Here is a 21894-nt window from a genome sequence, read left to right on the forward strand (position 1 = left end):
GAAGTTAGTAAAATAATATGATCAATTTATTTTACATTATCTTACAATTTAAACAGAAGTTTTGATCAAATCAATACTCCTGATAACATGAAAAATGTTGTGGTTAAAGCCTGTGGGGTAAAGAAGTAATAATTACAAAGCAATTTAAAAGAACAAAATATTGCAATATATTACATATAAATTATTTGGCAAAATATTGCAAATTATAAGCTGATCACAATCACTGGCCCATAAATCATTTTGCAGGATCCCTCAATAGCCTCTTGCCTGAACTATTTTGTAAATTTCAAAGATGATTCTAATTTCCGTATTATACCACTCAGAACATGATATGGATTTCACCACGATAACAAACTCAGAACACAGTTAATGCGATATCAGAAAAGAAATAGAGGAAATAATGTTTTATCGTGTGTTAGTACACCTAAAGACTTCAAGGAACACTTCCTTTCTGTAGAAACTAAAATTAAATTACATACCTCCATGACACACACTCCATCTTTTTCTGTGACTAGCTGGTAAAAATCCATCTAGGTGTCTTATTTCAAAAACATTTTAACTTAGTGTACTGTATTAACAATAAGAAGGGAGCAATACAGTGATACTTTATGCCTTAGCAGCATTGATAGACAGTATAAATTATACTTATGTGTATATGTGCATATTTTCACTATTTTTTAATTAAAAATGTATAGAATATCACGTAATTCAGATGTATTTATTTTATAGAAAAAAGCAGTGAAATGTTCAAGGAAATGCCTTTAGAAGATGTAATTGATACAGACATTGAAACCAAGGCTCAAGTTTAAAGAGATACTGTCTCTGATAATATTAGTCAGATTGAAGAAATCTTCATGTTGGCTGTGTGACCACTGGAAGCCTGGTACTTCACATGGTATTAGTTTTGATAAGAGCTAACTAGACATCAGAGCTAAATAATGAAACCCGAAGAGACAGGCTTGGACCACGCAAATAGGAATGTCCGCAGAGGCTCTCCTGCGGCAGATCGTCTCTTGTTAATAAAAGACAAATCTTAGAAAAACAGTGGGTGAAGGACAACTTTTTTCAGTATCACAGCTAACACAGCCTTGTAACGTCAACATCTAAGGCCTATCCAAGACAAATTAAAAGTTCTTTATTTCACTAATAATGTCACTCATCAGAGAAGTTGTGCAGTTATACTTTGACAATTCAGATGTAAATCCTGGAATGCCTATGAGTATTCATGACAAGGGCATATTTATCATTTACAATAAAAGGACATGACTTCTTGATGTTCATATCAAAGAATAGTGATGGATGAGGGCATGCTAATCAAATGACAAACCAGAAGGAACACAGATGTTTGCTGTTTTGATTAGGGAGGGAAGAGAAGATCCCTTTCCCAAATAAAATACCGACATTCTAAAATTATACACACAAATATACACATAATTTAAACAATATACTGTGTATATGCAGGAGCTTGGTACGTTCATAAGTAAACATGATACAGACAGTAATTAGAATAACTGCCAATTTACCTAAGGTCCGAAGAAGCCACACATGTTAAAGAAAAGAGAATGCTGGCTTTGATTAAGTCCAGCATAATTTATTATTCATAAGCAATCCGAGCTTTTAAAATTAAAACTCCCCAAGTCATCAAATTATTTTTCCTTTTTTGTAATTTGTTTCCTACTGCCTTATTTCTAAGTTTAAGTTATGCTTATGTGAAATTACACTTCTGTTGTTTAGAATTGCGTAAGATAAATGTAAACATACTACTGAAATCAAAAAAGGGTTTACATGGAATGCCACATGCAAGACCAGTGTGGACCTTCAGAATCAGCTTTTTATTTTGAGCTCTTACACTTTTAACACTCTAAGTCATCTTACTTCAGTGTCTTGCTCTACATGGACCCAACATGTATCAAAATACTTAGGCACATTTCACAAGAACTCTCAAGCATCAAGAACTTTGCTTACTAAGCATGAGAGTCACAGCTGCTGTCAGTGAGCCTGCCAAGCTTTCGTACAATTTGTACATTTGTATTCAGTGGCAAGGCCCAATGAGGCCCAATGATACTTTCACAAAGTACTTGTCAAATGATGGTAACATCCAGCTCCTTGAAATCTTGCAGAATTGAGCTCGATTTTCCTTCCTTCTTTCTTTCTCCCTTAAGCACACAGTAACGATAAAGCAGATATCTCTGATACCTTTTTCAGTACAATTTTACTATGAGTGAACAACCTTTGACATCCTCAAAAAAGTGCCCTGTCACTTGTTCTGAACGAAGAAAAGTCCCTTTGCTAACTGGAGAACTATTCATACAACATACTTGTTTCTACCTTGCTGTAGTTATGAAACCTACAAATACAATACTGAAAGATGAAAAAGTGCAAAACCAGAGTGAGCAACTGATTTTTTTTTAATCTGAGTCCCCTACATACAGTTTTCAGGAGTTTTTTAAAGAAGGACCATTTTATAAAGTATAGAAAAGCATGCAATTGAATAGAAATGCAACTACTGACACTAGAGGAAAAAAGATATTTGAATAAAACACATTCTTAAAGCAAAAAGATTTTTATTATTGTTAAAATTATTATTACTTGACCCTTTCAGCACAAATGCACATGAAGACAACACTTATATAATTGTCCGTTTGAACTATAGTGCTTAAGAAGTAAACCAACACTAACAATCATTTTGCTCTACTAATCAGAAGTCTTAGCACATCTGATGATGTGCTTAATGCAACTTATCCATGTATCCTGAGTGCCTTCTTTAACGCAAGATAGAGAATTATTGTCCCAGGAAAGCAGATTCTTGCGCTCCAGAAACACAAATACGCATTGTACAATCTCACAGAGACATGCAGGTAGCTTCTATACATATTTCTCAGGCTCATGTTTAATCAAAAGAAATTACAGAGCCTGGAAGGTAATCTGAGACTCTACAGTGACACTGTATTTCTCTGTGCCTAAGCCAAGGTTTCCTAGACACAGGGAATTTGTGTAACATTAAATGTGACTGCTGCCCATTACCCAGGCAGGGAGCACCAAATCTATTCATTTTATACCTCAAAGGGCACCTAGACTGTTCACTAACCTAGCCAGCCTCTTGTTTTTACATGCCTTATTTACTGTAAATACTATCTATAATCAGCTTTTGACATCATGTACTTGTTTCTTATATTAATACAAATAGTTTTATACTCTAGATATAGTAGTTTATCATTTAATATATTAAGGGATGCTTATGACATAACTAAATTCCTCCACCTCTTGGCCCTTTTTTGAAAAATTTACTAGATGCCCAATATATTTAATATTCAATAGCATGTGAGAATAATTTTTATGCAACTCTGATAGTTAGAAAGATAGATAACTCAATTATTAGATCATCTATCAAAATATACAGATGTGTAAGAAGCTACTAAAAAGATTGATGATTGAGAAAGTCCACTGATTCTCTAGCCATCATATTCACACATTTGGCTAGACAACATTTTTCGCTGCCTTCACAAGCAAGCTTCATTACCCATCGCTCCACTGAAAAGAGTTTATTATGAGGCTGCCATCTTGGCAAGACTATTATTTAGATGATAAATGTTGGGGGAAAAAAGTGTGTCTACATTTTTTTTTAAGATGAGCTTTTTGACAGATAAAACAAACAGCATCTACATTTCTAATTAACTTAAATTTGGCAGATACAAATACAGGTCAGTAAAGCTATGATATGCTACTAGATTATCTTCTGTCTGAATCTTGCCCTTAATTTGTAAAATGTAAATTAACTAATTAGAAGAAAAGCAGCATTATTTGTGACAAAGTGCTTCTTCTATTTCGTTGCTTTGTGACATTTATGATCAACTGTAGTCCTTCATTCTAACTTCTAATAGATGGATAATTATGCTCAAACTAATTTATAAGGCTTTTAATGTTTTAAACCAATGAAAAACTTGTGACTTCTGAATGCTAGGAAGCACAATGCACTCAACAACATGCAACAAAACTACCTATTTGCTAGCTTCATTTTATTCAGAATATTATGCTGTTTGCAAGTATACCTAGAATGTATATAGGTGAAGACACCATTTTCAATATTCAATACCAGACTCTAAGAAAAATCTCTGTTAGTATTCTTAAAATTTTCCTGGAAATCAGTGTATCCTTTCTGCACATGATGTATAGCAGTAATAATACAATTCTGCTTTGTTCATTAGTACTCAGAGTTAAATTTCCTTTTATACTCCTACCTCCCACCTCAACTGTCATTTGAAATGGATTAGACTAGCAATTATAGAATTACATGAAGGAAGAGGGAGTTGGTCATTCTTGAGTTTCAGCCCAGCAACTTGACCTTGTTAAATAAAAAATATATGATATCATAGTTTAGAGGAAAGGATTCTTTTTGCTTTGCTTTGGTTTTAACTATTACTAGGTAAAGACTAAACAATAAGAAATACATTGAAAATGTCAGATGTAAATGTCAATTAAAAATTACAAGGAATTCTGAAAGGTAAGGTCTGTGGTGGGGGTTGACATTCTTTGACATAGTGGAGTGTCTGCGACCAGGCCTCTGGCAAGCATAGCAGCATCTATGCTGTCAGCTCTTATCGTACAGAAACTTAGATGCTTGTCTAATCTGAATGAGAAATACCAGGAAAATTGGAGCTGAAGCCTAGCAGTAATGTAGATGGAAGCTGAAAACGCTCTGCACTATGTGAGAGTCTCCTGTGACATGACAGTATTTGAGACAGTACAGAAAAATATATGGAAAAAATAATTTGAAGAAAGCTATACACTGCTTCACTTACTACTTTTAAAGTTGAGAATTTAACAATTTTAGCAGTAAAACAAGCTTAAGTGCTAGATGTAACGAAAATTTATAAATGACAATGAAAAATCTGATTTGATGTCCATATTAAACAAAATAGTTAAAGAGAATAAAGCATTGAAATGTGTATTTAATCAACAGCAATCATTCAAATACAAATGCTAATATGTACACAGTGTGACCTGTTCTTTGCTTTGACAAAGTGAAATTTGATACAAAATAAAATATACTAAAATGATCGTCAAAACAATTAACATTATAGCAATATTATCTATGAGCTGTGGTTTCCATGAGAACTGTTTTCATGGTCTATTATTGAGTCCCTTTGTTAAAGAGGAGACCATTAGTGAAATATTAAAACATTACCTTTGAGCTAAAGTTAAAAAAAAAAAAAAATTTTTTTTGCATCAAGTACATATTGATTTTGATGTTGTTCATATGTCATTGAAGAAAGATCTTGTTTAAGATTACTCTACTAATTGAAGTGGAGTAAAGAGGGAGAGAGGAAGAAGCAAAGAAAAACTCAGTGTGTATGGAATTCTATGAGCATTAGATAGCTAAACAAACCCTAAGTCCCTTAGTGTTGCAGTAAGGTCAAAACCTTTCAGCATTGTATCAGTGTGTCAAAATATGTCAACAAACCCTCATACTGCAAGAAGAAGAATGACCTTTCAGTTCTTTACGTTTGGGCTGCCAATGAAGCTTTGGATACTGGGTATGCATGAACAGTTTTCCTAGCCACTTGACAAACGCAACTCCCAAGGTTTCCTCCAAGTCGAGCTGTTAAACTACTAGCTTTCAACTTACCAGTACAACTTTTAAAACCATTTGCCATATGAGAATATTGATGTTGTTACAGAACAGACATCTATAAACTTACAGTATAATTCCCTCTCTTCCCATATCACCTACAATCAGACAATTATTACTTAAACAGTCTTCACAGTAATATATGTTAAACCATTTTAAACAACTGAATAGAAAACAGGCATTTTTTTTGATGTTCTGATTCAGTGTTTGCTCACATATGATTCATCCTTATAGTCCACTACAAATGAACTTGAACAGAACACTTCCCCAAAAAACTTAAAAACACATCAGCCGTGTTTGTGACTGAAATGGAATCCTATACGTTTTTTCCTTTCCCATTTATCCAAAACACCTTTTTTATTCTACAGGATACTGATAATGTTATTATTACAATTGTTAGTTATAAGCAGAAGTCTCAAGATCAGACATAATGTATTAATTAATAAAACTGAATAATGAATTTAGGTTTCTAAAAAGTGTGTCTACCACTTTAAAAATGCTTATGGAAAACTTGCTCTTTTAATTATTCTTTTAAAAAAAGAGAAGCACACAACTAAGGACGTTTAGATCACAAGAAAAGGGGGAAAGGAATTTAGTAGAGGGATGGCTTACTATCCTTATTCAAAAAGAGGAGATGAAATGCTTCTCTCTCATTATGTGCAATTACCATTAGTCTAATATCAGTGTCAAATACGACATTTTCCTATGGTCTTTCTCATATATAGTAAAGTTTTTTTTCCAGCTAATAACAGCATCAAGCTTTCTCCTGGGACTCTCTAGAAATTATATTCCAGAGTGTACATATGCCTCAGCCAGGCTTACAGAGAATAGAAGTAAATTGTTGCATTTAAGTTTACATCTTCTTACAGCAAGTCATTGACAGTACACTCACTAATTAGTATTTACACTGTCTGTTGTTGATCTCTATATACCTCTTAGAAAGCAGCAGCCATGCCTATCAGCTCTGATTAACAGATTTTTACAGCTGGGGCTCCAATTTTTAATTTAAGTCAGAAAAAAATGATGAAATTATACACTAGGGGGAAAAAAAAAAGTAGCAGCAGCATTCCTTTAAACCCTGGAATAATTTACAACTTGTTCTCAGATCCTGTTTCAGAGTGCAAATCTGTATCACTTCCTGTTCATGCTCTCCCAAGGTTTGGTCATACAGACTACTCAACAGTTTTTATCCTCATGGTTACATGAAACATATCAACCTATGTAGGTGAACAATGAAAAAGAAGTGTGGATCTACTACACGTGCACAAACCAACTATGCTTTGCATATGCAGTTGTCCGGTTCATATGGTGGCAGAGACGGACACAGCCCTGCTTAGCTGGATACCACTGCTTTGGAGGAACGTGTGGAGGGAAAGGATCCTGCGAGTAAGTGAATCATTTTAAAGTTTGTTCTGTTTACAAAATAGCTTTTTTTCTAAATACTATTCTGCAAAATCAATCTTGGAATATGCAAAACAGAAGTTGCTTTTTCTTGTTTACTATTATGAAAGTTCTTAGTATCTAAACAGTGCCATGAGCTACAACTGTGCAAGCCCACTGACAAGGTAGGGTTTCTACATTTTTAATGGGAAGCTTAATTTGAAGATGAGGTTGCAGTGCAGCACTGCAATTGAAAATTGCTTAACAATACCATTGATGTATGAGCCATAAAAAACCTTGCTAAGCTGTCCCTGCAGAACTCAGAGTAATAAAAAGGTGTTCTTTTCACTGAGGTGAACAGACATGGTTGACTGCACCTAGGGAGCTGTTCTGTTAAGTGAGAAAGTGCCATTTCTTTCCTGTCACTATAGGCCAATTTACGATACTCACAGATTTAGTTAGCACAGAGTATAGGATTTAATGAAACATAAATATTGCCAAAAAAAAAAACAAACCCGACAGCTATGTTCAAAACTTTCAGTCAGATTGTGTGCAGAATTAAACTTACATCTGTGATAGAGCAAGAGAAAAAAAACAGAAACTTTTTCAGTCTCACTCCTACTTTTCTGGAAAACAAACAAACAAAAAAAATCTCAATGAAAAAGGTCTAAAACCTCTCCTGTTCATTCTTTTCAAATTATCTAGACAGGTATTTCTATCTGCATCTAACAGGTAAGGTTAAGGGTTCTCTCTCCAATTTCAATTCAGCTTTAAGTTCAACTAACAGTTCAGGTTTACAGAAACCTAAACAATGTGTTGACTGTCATGATATCTCTGTCACAAACTGATGCACCTTCTCCAGATCACCTATATGCCTTCTTTAAGAGGAAGGGAGATGGCACAGATACAGATGAATTGACTGGGAAACTGGTTCTCACCTCCAAGATCCTTGCATAGGCTGATTCATTAAATAATTCAAAACTGATTCACAATTTGGGCAGCTATCGTGTCTTTTTGTATAAACAGTTTCAGAGAGCGATCAAAGTTGACTATCTAAACTGCACGCAACTTAATCTGTCCACAGTTGTTCATTAACCCAACCACCATTAAACTACAAGAAGCTACAGTGATTAAGAACTCATTTCAGAAGAGGTTATGATACTGTTAGTTTGGCTAACAAACAAGTACCAAGACTAAAACTTGGAGGTTTTGACCTTTATAAAAAACCAATAGAAGTCAGCCTAAAATGAAGTAAAATGAAGTTTGCCTTGGTTTTGGTTGACTGATATAAGCGTAAGAGGACCTTCCTTCAGAAAAGTCAGGTTCAAATCGTACGCATTATTCTGAAGGGTTTTGCACTTCTTAGCTCAAACCAAAAAGTGAATAATCATTTTTTTTCAGTACCAAAAAGTCAGGAACAACAACTCAGATTTTACACTGGCAATTTTCCTGCAACTGTGAAACAGATCAGTGCCCCAATCTCATTTGTCTACTTAGCTTTCATTCTGACTCATCCCATACTTTGTGACTATCTTTACGCTTGTGTTATGCCCTAAAATTCACTTTCAGGAACTTTCACTTTCAGGATACTTTCAGGTATTGGGTTTTCCTGATAGCATTTTAGTCCCTCAAATGTTCTTTTCTCCTCAGAAGATATTACAGCTAGTACATCAAATGGCCTCCTCCCACATGGACAACTCCCATTTCCTCTTGTTTAGACTGATGTGCTAGTTCAGCATCAGCATCTTTGCTGCCACTCGGACCATTTGCCTAGATACCATTATAGACTCACTTTTTTAAAAAGTCCTGTACTCTTGTTATTTGTGTCACAAACTCTTTTCGATAGCTTTTCTGTAGTATAGTATCTTTGCCCACAACTGACAGCGTTGTTGAGGTTCCCATAACCTAGATTCCAGCTCTGCAATGCACTCTTCTCTAGAATTGTCAAATAATAGCTGGCTCTTTTCTTACAACAAAGTACATTGCTGCAGAATCTATTTCCGAGCTCTGACCATGTTACTCTCAAGATCTGTCCACTGGCTCCCCTTCCTCACTGCCTCAGGCAGAAGCTGCGTCTAAGTTTTTGTCTTCCTAAGATGCCTACCATAACAACGGCCTAACCAGTGAGGAGGCTTCTAGTACTATGATAAGGTATACAAATATATACCACAGGAACCTTTATAAGAGTAAAGTGATATTATTTTAACAATCTTTAAAGGAAAAGATCTTTATACTAACAAAATCAACATGTCCAAAAAGTCTGTCCGGCATAAATTATTTCTCTCCTAACATTCCTGCAACTACTTATTTTCTTAAACTTGAAGAGAATATTTGGTGTTACTGTAAATAGATAAAATGCAGAAAAATAACCTTTTATAAACAACACAGCAACCGAATTGTCTTAGATACAATGACAATGAACAATATAGTTCTCTATGTACAAAGCCCACTTCATAGACTGTGTAGATTTTATGACAAGCCTAGCACCTTGAAGATACTGCAACAATATCACAGCAGAAGACTCCATGAAGTTCAAGTACTAAAAAACCTGAAATACAACTTCTGTACCAAAATAATTTATTATATTATCTGCTGCCACTATCAAATCACCATATATGATCTGTCATATTTTAACAATTACGATGTGAACTTTTCACAAATATTTCAGCATTCCAATTTGACATACTAATTAATGTAATGCAAAATCTCAGATTAGTTACATATATTTTATTCACATGGTTTAATACAAAAGCCACTACTGTTTTTTCCAGTAACTACTTTTTAAAATGTAGCACCATCTATCTATAAGGAGAAAAGATAGAAATGTACCTATTCCAGTAGCTCCAAAATTGGTCCTGCAAGTAGGCTTGGTGGCTACTTTCATCACCAAAGGAGGCCTTGCTTTCAATCCAGTGAATTATGTGTCCTTCAACAGCTAGGGCAATAGCAGAAAATAAAAGTGAGCTCTGAAAATCAAACTTAATGGCTTTTAAGAGTTCTATGTTTGTGAATACCCTAATTACCCCGAAAACTACCACGTGACTTATGCTTGCAATAGAGTTACATACTTGTAAAAATATCTTTCAAATAGGCACATGGGGTATTTTTTCTAGAACTACCAAAATATTTTAGGGGATAATTATTTTAATTTCACTCTAATTATATCCTATTCTAGAAGTCCTCTATTTGCATTTGCTCTAACATAAACAGAATGTAAACAAAAAAGAGACCGGACTAAAGTGCAATTGCGCCCTATTTTCCCCCTTACTTTGCTTCCTAGTTGTCAGAAAAAGAGTTGAAGACTTCTGGTGCATAACAAGGCCAGTTAGCCAAGCTGCTGAAGAGAGAAACTTCTAAGCAATGGAGAGTGGAATGTGTGACAACAGTAAGAAAGGTTAGACATTTATATGTTCCTTCTTCTGCAAAATCAGCAAAGCTTTTCATCAAGGAGAAGTAAAGAAAAAGGCTTATGTCAAAAAAGTGATTCTGAATTTCTGCTTCTCTCAATGCTCTTTGGTTCCTGTCCCTCCCCATTTCTTCTACGAGGGAATTTGCAATATTAATATATTTTCCCTTTTTTTGTAAAAGGAGAGTCATCTCTGAGATTGACAACCTATTTTTGCAGAAGAAATCACGGTAATCACTCTGAAAAATCATCTAGCCTTCACAAAGGTAATGTGGGGTAGCACTTTGAAGTCTTTGCAAACATTTGCTGTATTATACATTCACTATAGCATTTACAGCCATAATACCTATCTTAGTCTCAGTCTGACCTGCGATAAGGTGCTCTAAGGGCATGCAGTCCCAGAAGCACAACAGAGTGAGATTAAAAGAGGCTGCAGCAGCACATGGTTGACCACAGACTGTAAAATTACTTGGGAACCTTGAGCAAATACTCATGAAGTTGGCACACTTGGATCTGTAACGCCACACCTATTCTGCTATCAGTAACCAATTTTTGTGGACATATACAATAACTCCCCCGCTTTCCCTGAGACCCCAAGGGGTATAATATCTGAGGCATAAACTGTAGAGTCAACTGCAGTTGAAAAGTAATTTCTAAGAATCCTTTGCCTTTCCTAGCTATTTACTGAATCATGAGGAGGAGAATGTAAGGATAGACCTTAGCTCAGATCTGACAACAGGTAGAAAATTATTTTCTGCCAATCTCAAATGACTGAAATCATTTGAAGAAAGTGCATACTATTACTACATGGATTTTCAGAGACCGTGACAAATCCATGCAAACAAATTAATGGATTATATTTAACCTTCTATCCAATAGGGTAATATTACAAACTCAGGAATCCTTTTGTTTTTTTCCCACAGTACCTTCTCAAGCATTTCAAGAATTAACTCCACCTATTTGCTTTCCATTAAGTAACCATCTAATCAGGCTCCTGAATACCTGGGACATAATGCTATCTGTATCTGATGTAAAAGTGGATACCTGAATATCAAACTCTAATTGTATACTGAAGTCCAAACTATTTCATAATCTTCCCTGCTAACTTTAGACCTGAAAAAAAACACCTTCTCCCTCACCCAAGCCCTTGATGTCTTCCTGTGAATCTCCAAAGACGACAGCTACGGGAAAAAGGGAGTAGGCATTAATTGAAAACTCTCAGGTGTATCTTGACAGAAGTGAATTGTAGATCATCAGAATGCCAAATCCACTGTCTCAAATACAGAACAGCTCAGCTACAAGGGTATTATTTACTTTGTGCATATAACCACTTCTTAACATTATTACCATAATTTTTTTTTTCTGGAACCTAATTCAGAGCACAAACATTGTGGAGCTGAAGGAGGTCTTCAAAAACTTTTGAAAAAGCTCTCATATGCATAGTTGATTTCATGTCCTGGATAAGAGGGATTACTGTGTTGAAAGATGATACCTCAAGAATTGCCGAGTAATGACACATTTTAAAGCGTACATTCAATTTCTTACACCACTGTATGAATCAGTGATCTTGATAAGAATCCCAGCTGTTGTTAATCCCAAGAACAAAAAATCAGTCACATCTGAGACTTTCGCTCAGTGCTTCCAGCCTTTTTATTTTCTCTGATAATCACACCAACCACACTCGCACAGACAGTTGCTGCGTTCTAAGCAGGCGAGGCAGAAGTTTTTGGTATGAAAGTCAGTTTACAAAAGGTGATTATCAATCTTTTACACTTGGAGAACATGGATGTTTTTATTTCCACAGCACAGCCACTAGGTCATCTGATTACTTTAACAATTTACATGGCTTCACGACTAGAAGATGTAGATGAACTTTGACATGACCTTTATGCCTACTTTTATTTCTTCTAGTTTCTTGTTATAAAGGGTATTAAAAAAACAATAGAGATCTACAGGGTTGTATTTAGATGCTAAGCAGTGGCAAAAGAGTAACTGCACAATGACAAATTTCTACTCTATGACCTTTAGGTGTAATGATATTACTTCTAAGAGTGCTTTGAATTTGATTGGGTCTAGAAGTTTAAAATAATTCTATCAGAGTTCAGTTCACAAAGACAGTGGACAGTGTAGGTCAGAGAGGAGTGGGGTTTGGGAAGTTCTTGGTGTTGTTTGTTTGTTTTTTTTGTGGTGATGATGCAAAGGTGTACAAAGAGTGACGAGGAAATATCAAGGACTACTACTTATGATCAGACCTATGTGACCCAAACTAGAACTGCTTACAACTACTGGGCAGCTACTGCAAAATCAGAATAATATTGTATTATCTTAAAATATACTTTACTTCTCATGTCTTAAGCAACCATAATCTTTCAGTACAAAAATTTTTGCACAAAATAATAAAAAATCTTTTAAAAGACTTACCTACTGGTACTTCTAAAATAAAGTCTGGTGTTTTGTCATAACCCTTTGCACGAAGCTGATCTTCAGCTATACACAGAGAATAAGAACGATTGTTTATTAAAATATTCTATTAAGTAGAAAGCAGGATAATTAATTTTCTTTTAAATAAGAGTGCAAGAATTACTAATGCAGTCATACATATCTTTCTCTTTGCATGCAGTGCTGTGTCAGATTAAATGAACCTTCATAGAAAATGTGAAGCATGGATATAAAAATGCTTCTTTGTCATTTCTGCATTTTATGTCTTCATTATAAACATCATTAATTCAAGCTGTCATATAGTATTATATAACCAAAAAAAATTCAAAATAATGCCTTTGCTGATTGAAAGAAGAGTCTCCCCACACTAAGAAGCTTGTTGAGATTAATCCTACCAACATCAAAAATGTAGCTGCCTTCTTGATTTTATTTTAATGTCAGCATAAAGTTGTTAAAAAACAAGATCAAAAATCCTTCCTTTCCAGTTGGACATCTAACAAAGGAGAGAGAAGCCACAATTTTAATTTCTCTTCAATCCTGCATAATGTAAAATTTATGCAATTTCACAAAATACAAAGATTAAGAAATTTTTCTAACATTAACTATACAACTTTATTGCTTATGAATATTAAAGCTTTCAGGAATATTTCAAGAAACAATAATATGGAGTGAGCAAGATAAAACAAACAAAAGATGCTTGCTCTAAAAAAAAAAAAAAAAAAGCACCCAAAGCTTTCTAAGGTATTGTCCTTGATTTCCAATATTATTACACTGGTATTTCTGAAACATCATTTCTCCATTAGATTTTGGAGTGACCTGGTCATTCAATTCCAGACATGGCTTTTTGTCTTCACCCAACCTCAACTAATGGCACAACCTAGTAACAAGTAAGGCTGTGTAGTCCCTTAACACCTACTGGGCTGTTGACATTGTCATGCATCCTATTCGCCTTTCTACATCACCTTTGATTAAAATTAATGGTCCATTCTCACTGTTAGGTAGCTTATTTCCAATCCATTTATCAGGTTAGGACAGTAGTTTCATGGCCAATGTTCAGAACTCAGTTTTAGAATACTTTGTGCATACCCTGAAAGGTCAGCAGTTTGAGCCCAAGTAAAATTTTCATAACAAGAAAACATTCACAGCTTATAAGAAATTAAAGAAATCAAAATATTTTAAACATGCCTAAAGCAAATTTCCCTTCTCTTTCTCACCCCAGAATAAACATCTTAAGTAATTTTTTATTTTATTTAAATAGTGAGCTAATATTTGAAGTAGGACATTAGTAATTTTGAAAAGTTGTACAATCATTTAAATATAAACTGCAATAACCAGTATCCTTTTTGACAGGTGTAGTATTTTTATTGAAATTTGAGAATATTTCTTCACAGTAGTACATTAAGTTGTAAATACAAGTCTTGGCAATTATATCATGCAATTAGCTATTAAAACTTCTAGGATTTGGTTGTTGTTTTTTCAAACTTAGATTGCCAGATATATAGACAAAAGATGTTTAAGTTAACAAGGCTCTAGTTTAAAACAACCTATGAATAGATGGTTTTATGCTACAATGTAAAAATGAATTAATGTTCTAAGCAACTTCTTAATCTTGATAAGAATAAAAAATAATCCCGTTTCATCTAACTCTATTTAATTGTTACCAGCTCTTAATTGTTTAAAACAGTTTAGGAAAGATGATGAGATGTCCTGGTTGAAACTGTCACTATTGAAGAATATACAGATAGCAATATACAGCTCAGTCTTTTCCATCATATCTAACAAAGGTTAGTGTCACAAATTAAGGGAAATGACCTTAAAAAAAAAAGCAGTAAAAACAAGGACAGATGTAAGAACAGTCATTTCCTGGTATGTTGACTCAGCAGGTTTCTGAGCTGGAGTTTGCACCTGCATTACTTTGAACACTCTTCACCAGACTTTTCTTTGAAGAATCTGTCTGATTACTTTGGAACTCATTTGACTCTAAAGCATGCTCTGACCTAGAATATGTTTTTTTGTTTTGAATTTGTTGCTGAATGTTTTCTCTTTGTTCCCCCTAGTATTTTGTACTGTAAGAAACTGTGGAAAATATATTAAAAAAACTATTACTGACATGTATTGGTATTAGCATATGTGCATATGTGCATAATTACATCATCTTCTTCTTTCAAATATTTTGAACTTTTGTATCATTGGAAAAAAAATACAAAACTCTCCATAATCACCATAAACATGTTTTTTTAAACCAAACCCCACCACCAAAATAAAAACGGTTCAAGGTTTTCAGCTCAGGTATGTTTCAGATGAGTCCAGAACCCGCACAGATACCATTCTGCACACCTTAAAAGACCTTTTAGCTCCTGCAAGGATGAAGAGAATGACTTTGGAGTGCCTGAATGCCAGATCACAGCAGCTTTGACAGTACCGCTACCTATTCATCCTCAGGTTTGAAATTCATGTTGGAACAGCCCTCATGAGTAGTATGTCCCCAGATTCTCCACTAGTTGAGATTTCCAATGAAACTGGAGCTTCTTATTTAACCACATCTTGACATTCAATTGTAACTGAACACGTCATTGTTCTTATACTAGTCTCTGGATATAACAAGGAAACCAAATATTTTTCTATTGCCTCACGAATGGGTATTATCTGCAAATTTAAGATTACAGCAGAAAATGTCTTCCTGTTTTATACCCATGCTACTGTGAGACATCACGGTGAGAGCCAAAGAAGCTCAAGATTCTAAGCAAAGGTCAGTTATGTAGCTTCCCATGAGGGGAAGCAACTACGGCAGGCGAAGACAAGACGAGATGAAGTCAGATCTTACACAGAATCTAGAATTTCCTGGCATTTTGGTAAGGTAAGTGAACCAGTGATGAAGTGAAGGCTCCTAGCCTGTTTTGAGAGAATGCTGCCACTGATCACCTAAATCTTAGACAAGATGATAAAGACTTGAGAACTGTGTTTTTGATGGAGAGGAAGTAGCATACATTTTCTTTTCCAGAGCAATACCCAACTAAAATGCAAAAACTGCTAGTTTGCATAGGCTTCCAATCAGTTTCTGGGTGAATCTGAAGGTGTTATTTCTGATCTGTAGGCTTCTAAAGCTAATTGCTATAGAAAGAGACAAATTATCTCCCTGACCCTAAAAGCTGATTCATACCGCACCCAAGATTATACTGGGGCAACTTATACCCACTGTGCCATCTGACCATATTTTCTTCTCCTGCAATATACTCTGTATTGTCTAGGTGAATGCAGCAACACAGGAAGCTTCTTATTATTCCTGAAGAATTCCTTTTGTTAGGGAGTAGTATACTATCATGGAAACTGGCAGCATGGATCCTGTTTCTCTAACGCATGGGTTAAAAGGTAATAGAACTGGCAGTACAGCAATCTAGGTCGTAAGCCTTCCTTAACACTAGAACTCATTCCTACTCATAGCCTAACAAAGACTGAATTTGTTGACCTATAAGAAATGCTGTCAGATCTTCTATTTCCCAGAGTTTTCCTTCAAGGTTTGTAACTAATTTTTGAGAAAGGAAAGATTTTGTTGTAAGCAGGTTGAGCAGGGTTAATCTTGCAGATATTGAGGAAAAGGTCTTTCTTCTTTTTAATCACACTCAGAATCTTAGAGAGACACGTGAAATGCATAGAAATAATAATAAATATAATCACTTAGCATATCATGACTAAACAATACTTCAGTATATACAAAACGTAAACTTTCTCATTTATATCTTTACAGGCTGATGAGTTAACCCATTCTGGACATTTTGATTTGACAGCACAAATTTCTTCCAGCTTATTCTTAAAGACAAAATTGAAGCCTAACAAAGACTTCATCATTAAAATTTAAATCTGGTCTGTGTACAACACAAACTTGCATAAGGCCAAAAATATGACAGTTGTTGGGTTGAGGATCCATTAGTGAGTCATCTAGTCCATCCCCTTAGATTGTGACAGGATTGATTTCATCAATCTCCTACCAGTTATGATGGATGAGTGTCAAGTCTAGCCTTAAATTTTTCATTGAAGGTGATTCCATAACCTTCCCTGGCAACTTTTTCTACACTTACTGTTCCTAGAATCTTTCCAACTGCAGATTAAGTCCATTACCTCTATTTCTGTTCTTATAGCCAAGTAGGAATACAGCCTACTCACATTTTCATAGTTTCACTTACAAGTTTGTTTGTTATAGGTTTTCTTGTATTTTTTCATTTTTCTCTAAAATAAAGGAGCACACTAACTCTGTTTCTTAAACATATGGGCAAATCTTTGCAAATCTTCTTTCAAAGTTTTAAAATTTTTTTAAGGTTTCTAAAATCTTAACCCAAATCTAGCTTTAGGAGAGAGAACAGTTTCTGATAAAACCAGTAAAATTCCCTAATCATATGAATTTAGCGTAAGTCTGAACCACAACAAAAAATAGCACTTCATTTTGTTATTATTTCACCACATAAGGAATCCAATATTTAAGAAGTCATCATAACTTTATTATCACAGAAAGAGAAACGGTCCTTTAAATACTAATTATTGTTTTAATACTACTTATATACAAGTAATATGCTATGGGCTAAAAGAAGCAGCCTAAAATCACTTTCTAACAAATTAATCCTTAAAATAACTTTAAATATAGAGATTGTGAAAAGAGTACTTGCACAGGGGGGGCAAAAAATTCAGCAGAAACTGCACCGAGACCTGAATGAGTGAATCTTTTAGCAGTTCTTTAATTCATAAAGCATTTTGCAGCTAATATTTCTTATGCTTCCTCCTAGGTCTCACAAGGCCTCGATTATGGCTAATATCTCATGACACCAAAAGTAATACTGCAGCAGATATTAGAGCATTTTTTTCAGCTACTTATTCTATAAAATATTAATTGCAAGCCTGTGCATGTGCTGTATATATAGGGTATTAGGTAACTGAGTTCCTGCTCTGTTCTAAATCAATAAAAGAACATGTACAGCATCAATCATTTTTTACTCTTCCTTTACTACCTAATACAATGTGTGTTGAGCTTTTTTTTTTTTTTTTGGAAAGTAAACAGTCACTGAAATCTTTGAAGTTAAGGATTCACTGTTCACTACTACTGTTTCTTACCTATGAAAGATAGATTTTTTTCCAAAAGCATTTCTCGCAGCAAGACTTCATGCTCATGCCCAATAGCGCTGACAGTTTTAGGTTAAGAAATGGTAGATTACTTTGGAAAAGAATAAAATTCAGAACAACATCTCAAGTAAATGATTCATTCATGATAAAATTTATTGGCCTTCATTTCAGAAGTGACCAACAATTTGAACACCAAGATTTGAAATCCATTAAGGGGATTTTCAGAAGCATTTAGCACTTCCCGAAAATCAGGCTATTGTATATAGCATTAAGTTTACAAAATTGAGACCCATTACGTAGTATTTGTTCAGTATAAATAAGAGAGGCATATTCCATCTTGTTTTCATTTTTTCCAGAACTGAAAATAAAATATAAGCTTAAAATATGTGCTTAAATAGCTATTAAATTACTCTCTACTGATGCATGTATCAATTCTCTAATTCAGCAAAAAATGAAATAAACTTTTTTTCTTTATACTCCGAAATTGGTAGGCACTAAATCCATCCGAAACATCTTACTGTAACAAAACATCCTTTTAATTGATTTTTCAGAAGCATGAACTAATGTCAGGGAAGGATGAAATAATATTTTACAGTGAAGTCCTTTTCACTTCACTGACAGCCTGTTGATCCAAAGTGCTATTCTTAGTAATATGTAGAAAGTCATCACATCAAACATTTTTATTGTATCTGCCTGGAGGTCAAAATTCTATTCTGGAAACCTTCAGGAAGAATCTTATGGATCATCATAATAAACGATCATGTATTAAACACAAATTCCTAATTCTGTTTAAAGTTTGCAGAAGTTATTCTAACTATGGAACGTCTTACCATTATAGTAAATTACTTAATTTCTATGAGCACTTTTTGCTGAACAGCAGAAACTCTAACTGTAAGTAATCATTTAATACATATACACATTTTTTATCAAATGAGATTGTATCTGTTACTAGCACTTACAGTACACAAAAATGTGCAAATGAATAAAGGCAAAAATGTAAGACAAATACTGCAAACAGAATTTATAATGCACCATAAGCAGAAACACTTAGACTTAGTCTATAATAATACCTATTATTGATGCATGGCAATGACCACGGGGCAAAACTTGTAAATAACCTCACAAGCCATTTTCTGCTCACGCAATCCAGCAGCCTAGTTTCCCGTAAGCATCTGAACTATTACTGAAAAACAGCCTCTTGGCATTTACAAAGAGGTTGACTTCATACTTTAGTCCATGCATATATAATTAGATAGTTATATTTAAAATCAATATGCAATCCTTCAGAAGACATTATGCTTTTAAAACCTTAACTTTAAATTGATTTTTAACTATTTTATGTGCCTTAAAATTAACATCTAATTCAGCAACATACTTGCAGATAATATAGTCATACAGCTAAGTATTACCAAACTTTTCTGCACCAAAGTAGGATGGAAAAACTTCATTATTCTCACTGATGCTGCTATATATTGAATAACTTGATTTGAACCAGAATCTGGAGAGAAAAGGGCTTTTAGACCTTTTAGACTTCAGAGAAATTGTTTCTTAAAGACTATCAGAAATTCTATATATGTATTATCTTTTAACATGACACCTTCAGAAGCCTATAGCCAGATTGTTCATCCAAAAAATATTATGTACCAAATTTTGGATATCATACTTTTTTGGTCAATAGCCCCTTAAAAATCCCCTAAAACTCAAGCTACGTACTTCAAAAATAATGTCCTTTCTATAGATAGCCTCATTTCCTTTATGAAGATGAGAAAGTAAAAGAACTGCACTGGAATGTCAGATACAAATTTAAAAATAATAATCAGGCAATCAATTACAACTTAATTTACACTTGAAAATACTCCCATTAAAACTCACTTTCATAATGAAGCTAATACCTTAATGTTGACCACTATCTATGGAACTTAGTAAGTTAATCACAGAATCACAGAATAGTTGAGGTTGGAAGGGACATCTACAGATCATCTAGTCCAATCCCTTGCTCAAAACATGGTCAAATAATTTTAACGGACAATCAGACACACATTTCAAATAATCAAAACCAAAGATGTTCAGTCAGACATATGAATATGTGGCCACCAAACTGACAACTTCCTGTTGTCCATCTGATTTTTGTTAAACAGTGTAAGAGAACGCTCTGCAGTGACCCTCTAGCTGATTGAATGTAAAATAGAGGAGCATGAAACATGTTTTGTGAAGCAGAACTTTATGTCAGGTTAAAGCTAGACACATTTCCACACAGTCTAAGCTCGTCAATTGTGCACCTAAAATTTTATGGGAAAGGATACTGTTTGATGCAGTCCACCAGTGGTCCATAACAACAGTCATTCACAGTACACTGCAGACAAATAAGAAAGTAGTATAGTGATGGGCAACTACAAAACTATTATAGTTAAACAGTATCTTAAAAACAGTAATTACTTTTCCTCAAAAAGGCTATCAGAAGCTGTTCAGATTTAATCACAGAAAACAAAAATTGCATGCTTTTATTCACTATAAAAGCAAGCTATTAAAAAGTGAAATGCTCTCCTCACAAATATTGCATTGCCATTTATGGTGCACCCTGACCTCAGTGATAGTTTATGATGACAGTAATTAAATGAGGTTTAAAATCTTTTACTCTGCTAGGCAGATAACAGCATTGCCACAGAAAAAAAAAAGACAACTGTGATTAATACCTGATAGACTTGGTTTGCTAGAACTCCATCTGGAATCTGAGAAGGGTCCCGTAACATACTATTTATGAGAGTCTTGGAGGCTAGTGAAATAAAGAACAAAAACGTACAAAAAACCTGTTAGCTCAGTGTAAATATATCACTATCCACTTGGCAGGAAGCAAGACATACTTTTATAAAGGAAAACACTGATGATACTGATACTTTTTAAAATTACCCAACTGGCAACTAAAGCAACTACAAACCTGTGAATCTGTAGCTACTTATCCATTATGATATGATTTACTCTAATAGTCTTGAAACACCAAAGCATTTTACTAGCACAGGGTGAAATCAGGCCTTACTCAGTTTCACTGGACAGTTTGTGCCTCTGAAGCATCATGCACAGTTCCCAGGAAAACTGCTTTGCATAAAGAAAATAACTCAGCATAACCTCCATATCCTATAAGAACTTAAAGGAGATAAGGAGAAATTCAAACAACATTTATAAAGAATGAAGTCTTTGGTCTGAACCAAGTACATTATAGACTCGATAATTCCAGTTCAGTAGTTTTCAAAACTATTTATTTATTTAGCAGCAACACCTTTATTTGACTAAATTTAAAAGATGGACAAATGTTGGTAGATGGCTTCCCGTGCTCTTTTCCAAGGTATAAATCTGAGATACAAAAGAAGTCAGAAGTGAGTTCACAAGGACTTTTCATCAGTGTTTTATTCACTGATATTGGTATTGCACTGAAAAAATAACATAAATCAGGAGAGGACTTTATTTTTAAATGCGAATGTAGAATATATACCAAACAATCAGTAATGCTATCGGAAAAACTTTATTCTAGAAAAATGCCTCTTACAAACATCAAACATTCCATTTTGCAGTCTCTCAGAGAAAAAGCAACGGTGCTGTACGAACACAAGCTGCCTCCTTCCTGGAAACAACTGCTGTTAAGAGTTCAGCTGATGGTATATTTATATCAGCAGATCCTTACATGTAGACCAGGTTTGAGACTAGGAAGACTCCCAGCATTGCTAACGATTTCCTGTGTGACTTGAGGCAAATTCTTTTGCCTGCATGCTTCGGTCCTTCTATAAACAAAGATAAAAACTACTTTTCTCCTGTTCATTACCAATTTTTCCCAACTCAGGAGCCAATCCTCATGTCAAAGGAAGATTTGCCACTCACTTCAGTGACTGAATCCCATATCCTTAGATGGTACACTGTGAAAAGGACTCTTGGAATTTGC

The 21894-nt window shown here is 34.5% G+C and overlaps 1 protein-coding gene across 23 annotated transcripts in view; it reads right to left on the reverse strand.

Annotated features, from left to right (window-relative positions):
* The window catches only part of CDIN1 (CDAN1 interacting nuclease 1), a 171275-nt gene that overhangs the window by 94057 nt on the left and 55324 nt on the right, over positions 1-21894 (reverse strand). For 8 of the 23 annotated variants that reach the window (XR_011141550.1, XR_011141549.1, XR_011141548.1 and 5 more), the window contains exons 6-11: positions 20657-20736; positions 20267-20316; positions 17955-18022; positions 12837-12902; positions 11555-11596; positions 9839-9944 (exon numbers count right to left, since the gene is read on the reverse strand). Coding sequence is in view for 16 of the 23 variants with exons in the window: in XM_068946327.1 (XP_068802428.1) it covers positions 9839-9944; positions 11555-11596; positions 12837-12902; positions 17955-18022; positions 20267-20316; positions 20657-20736 (412 nt within the window). In the remaining 7 variants the exon portion in view is untranslated. Of the gene's footprint in view, positions 1-1973; positions 7010-7577; positions 7636-9838; positions 9945-11554; positions 11597-12836; positions 12903-17954; positions 18023-20266; positions 20317-20656; positions 20737-21894 lie in introns of those variants that run through there. The other 15 variants (XR_011141554.1, XM_068946332.1, XM_068946330.1 and 12 more) reach the window with 6 other exon arrangements.

Source organism: Struthio camelus, chromosome 5, assembly GCF_040807025.1.
Source record: "Struthio camelus isolate bStrCam1 chromosome 5, bStrCam1.hap1, whole genome shotgun sequence".
NCBI classification, from domain to species: domain Eukaryota; kingdom Metazoa; phylum Chordata; class Aves; order Struthioniformes; family Struthionidae; genus Struthio; species Struthio camelus.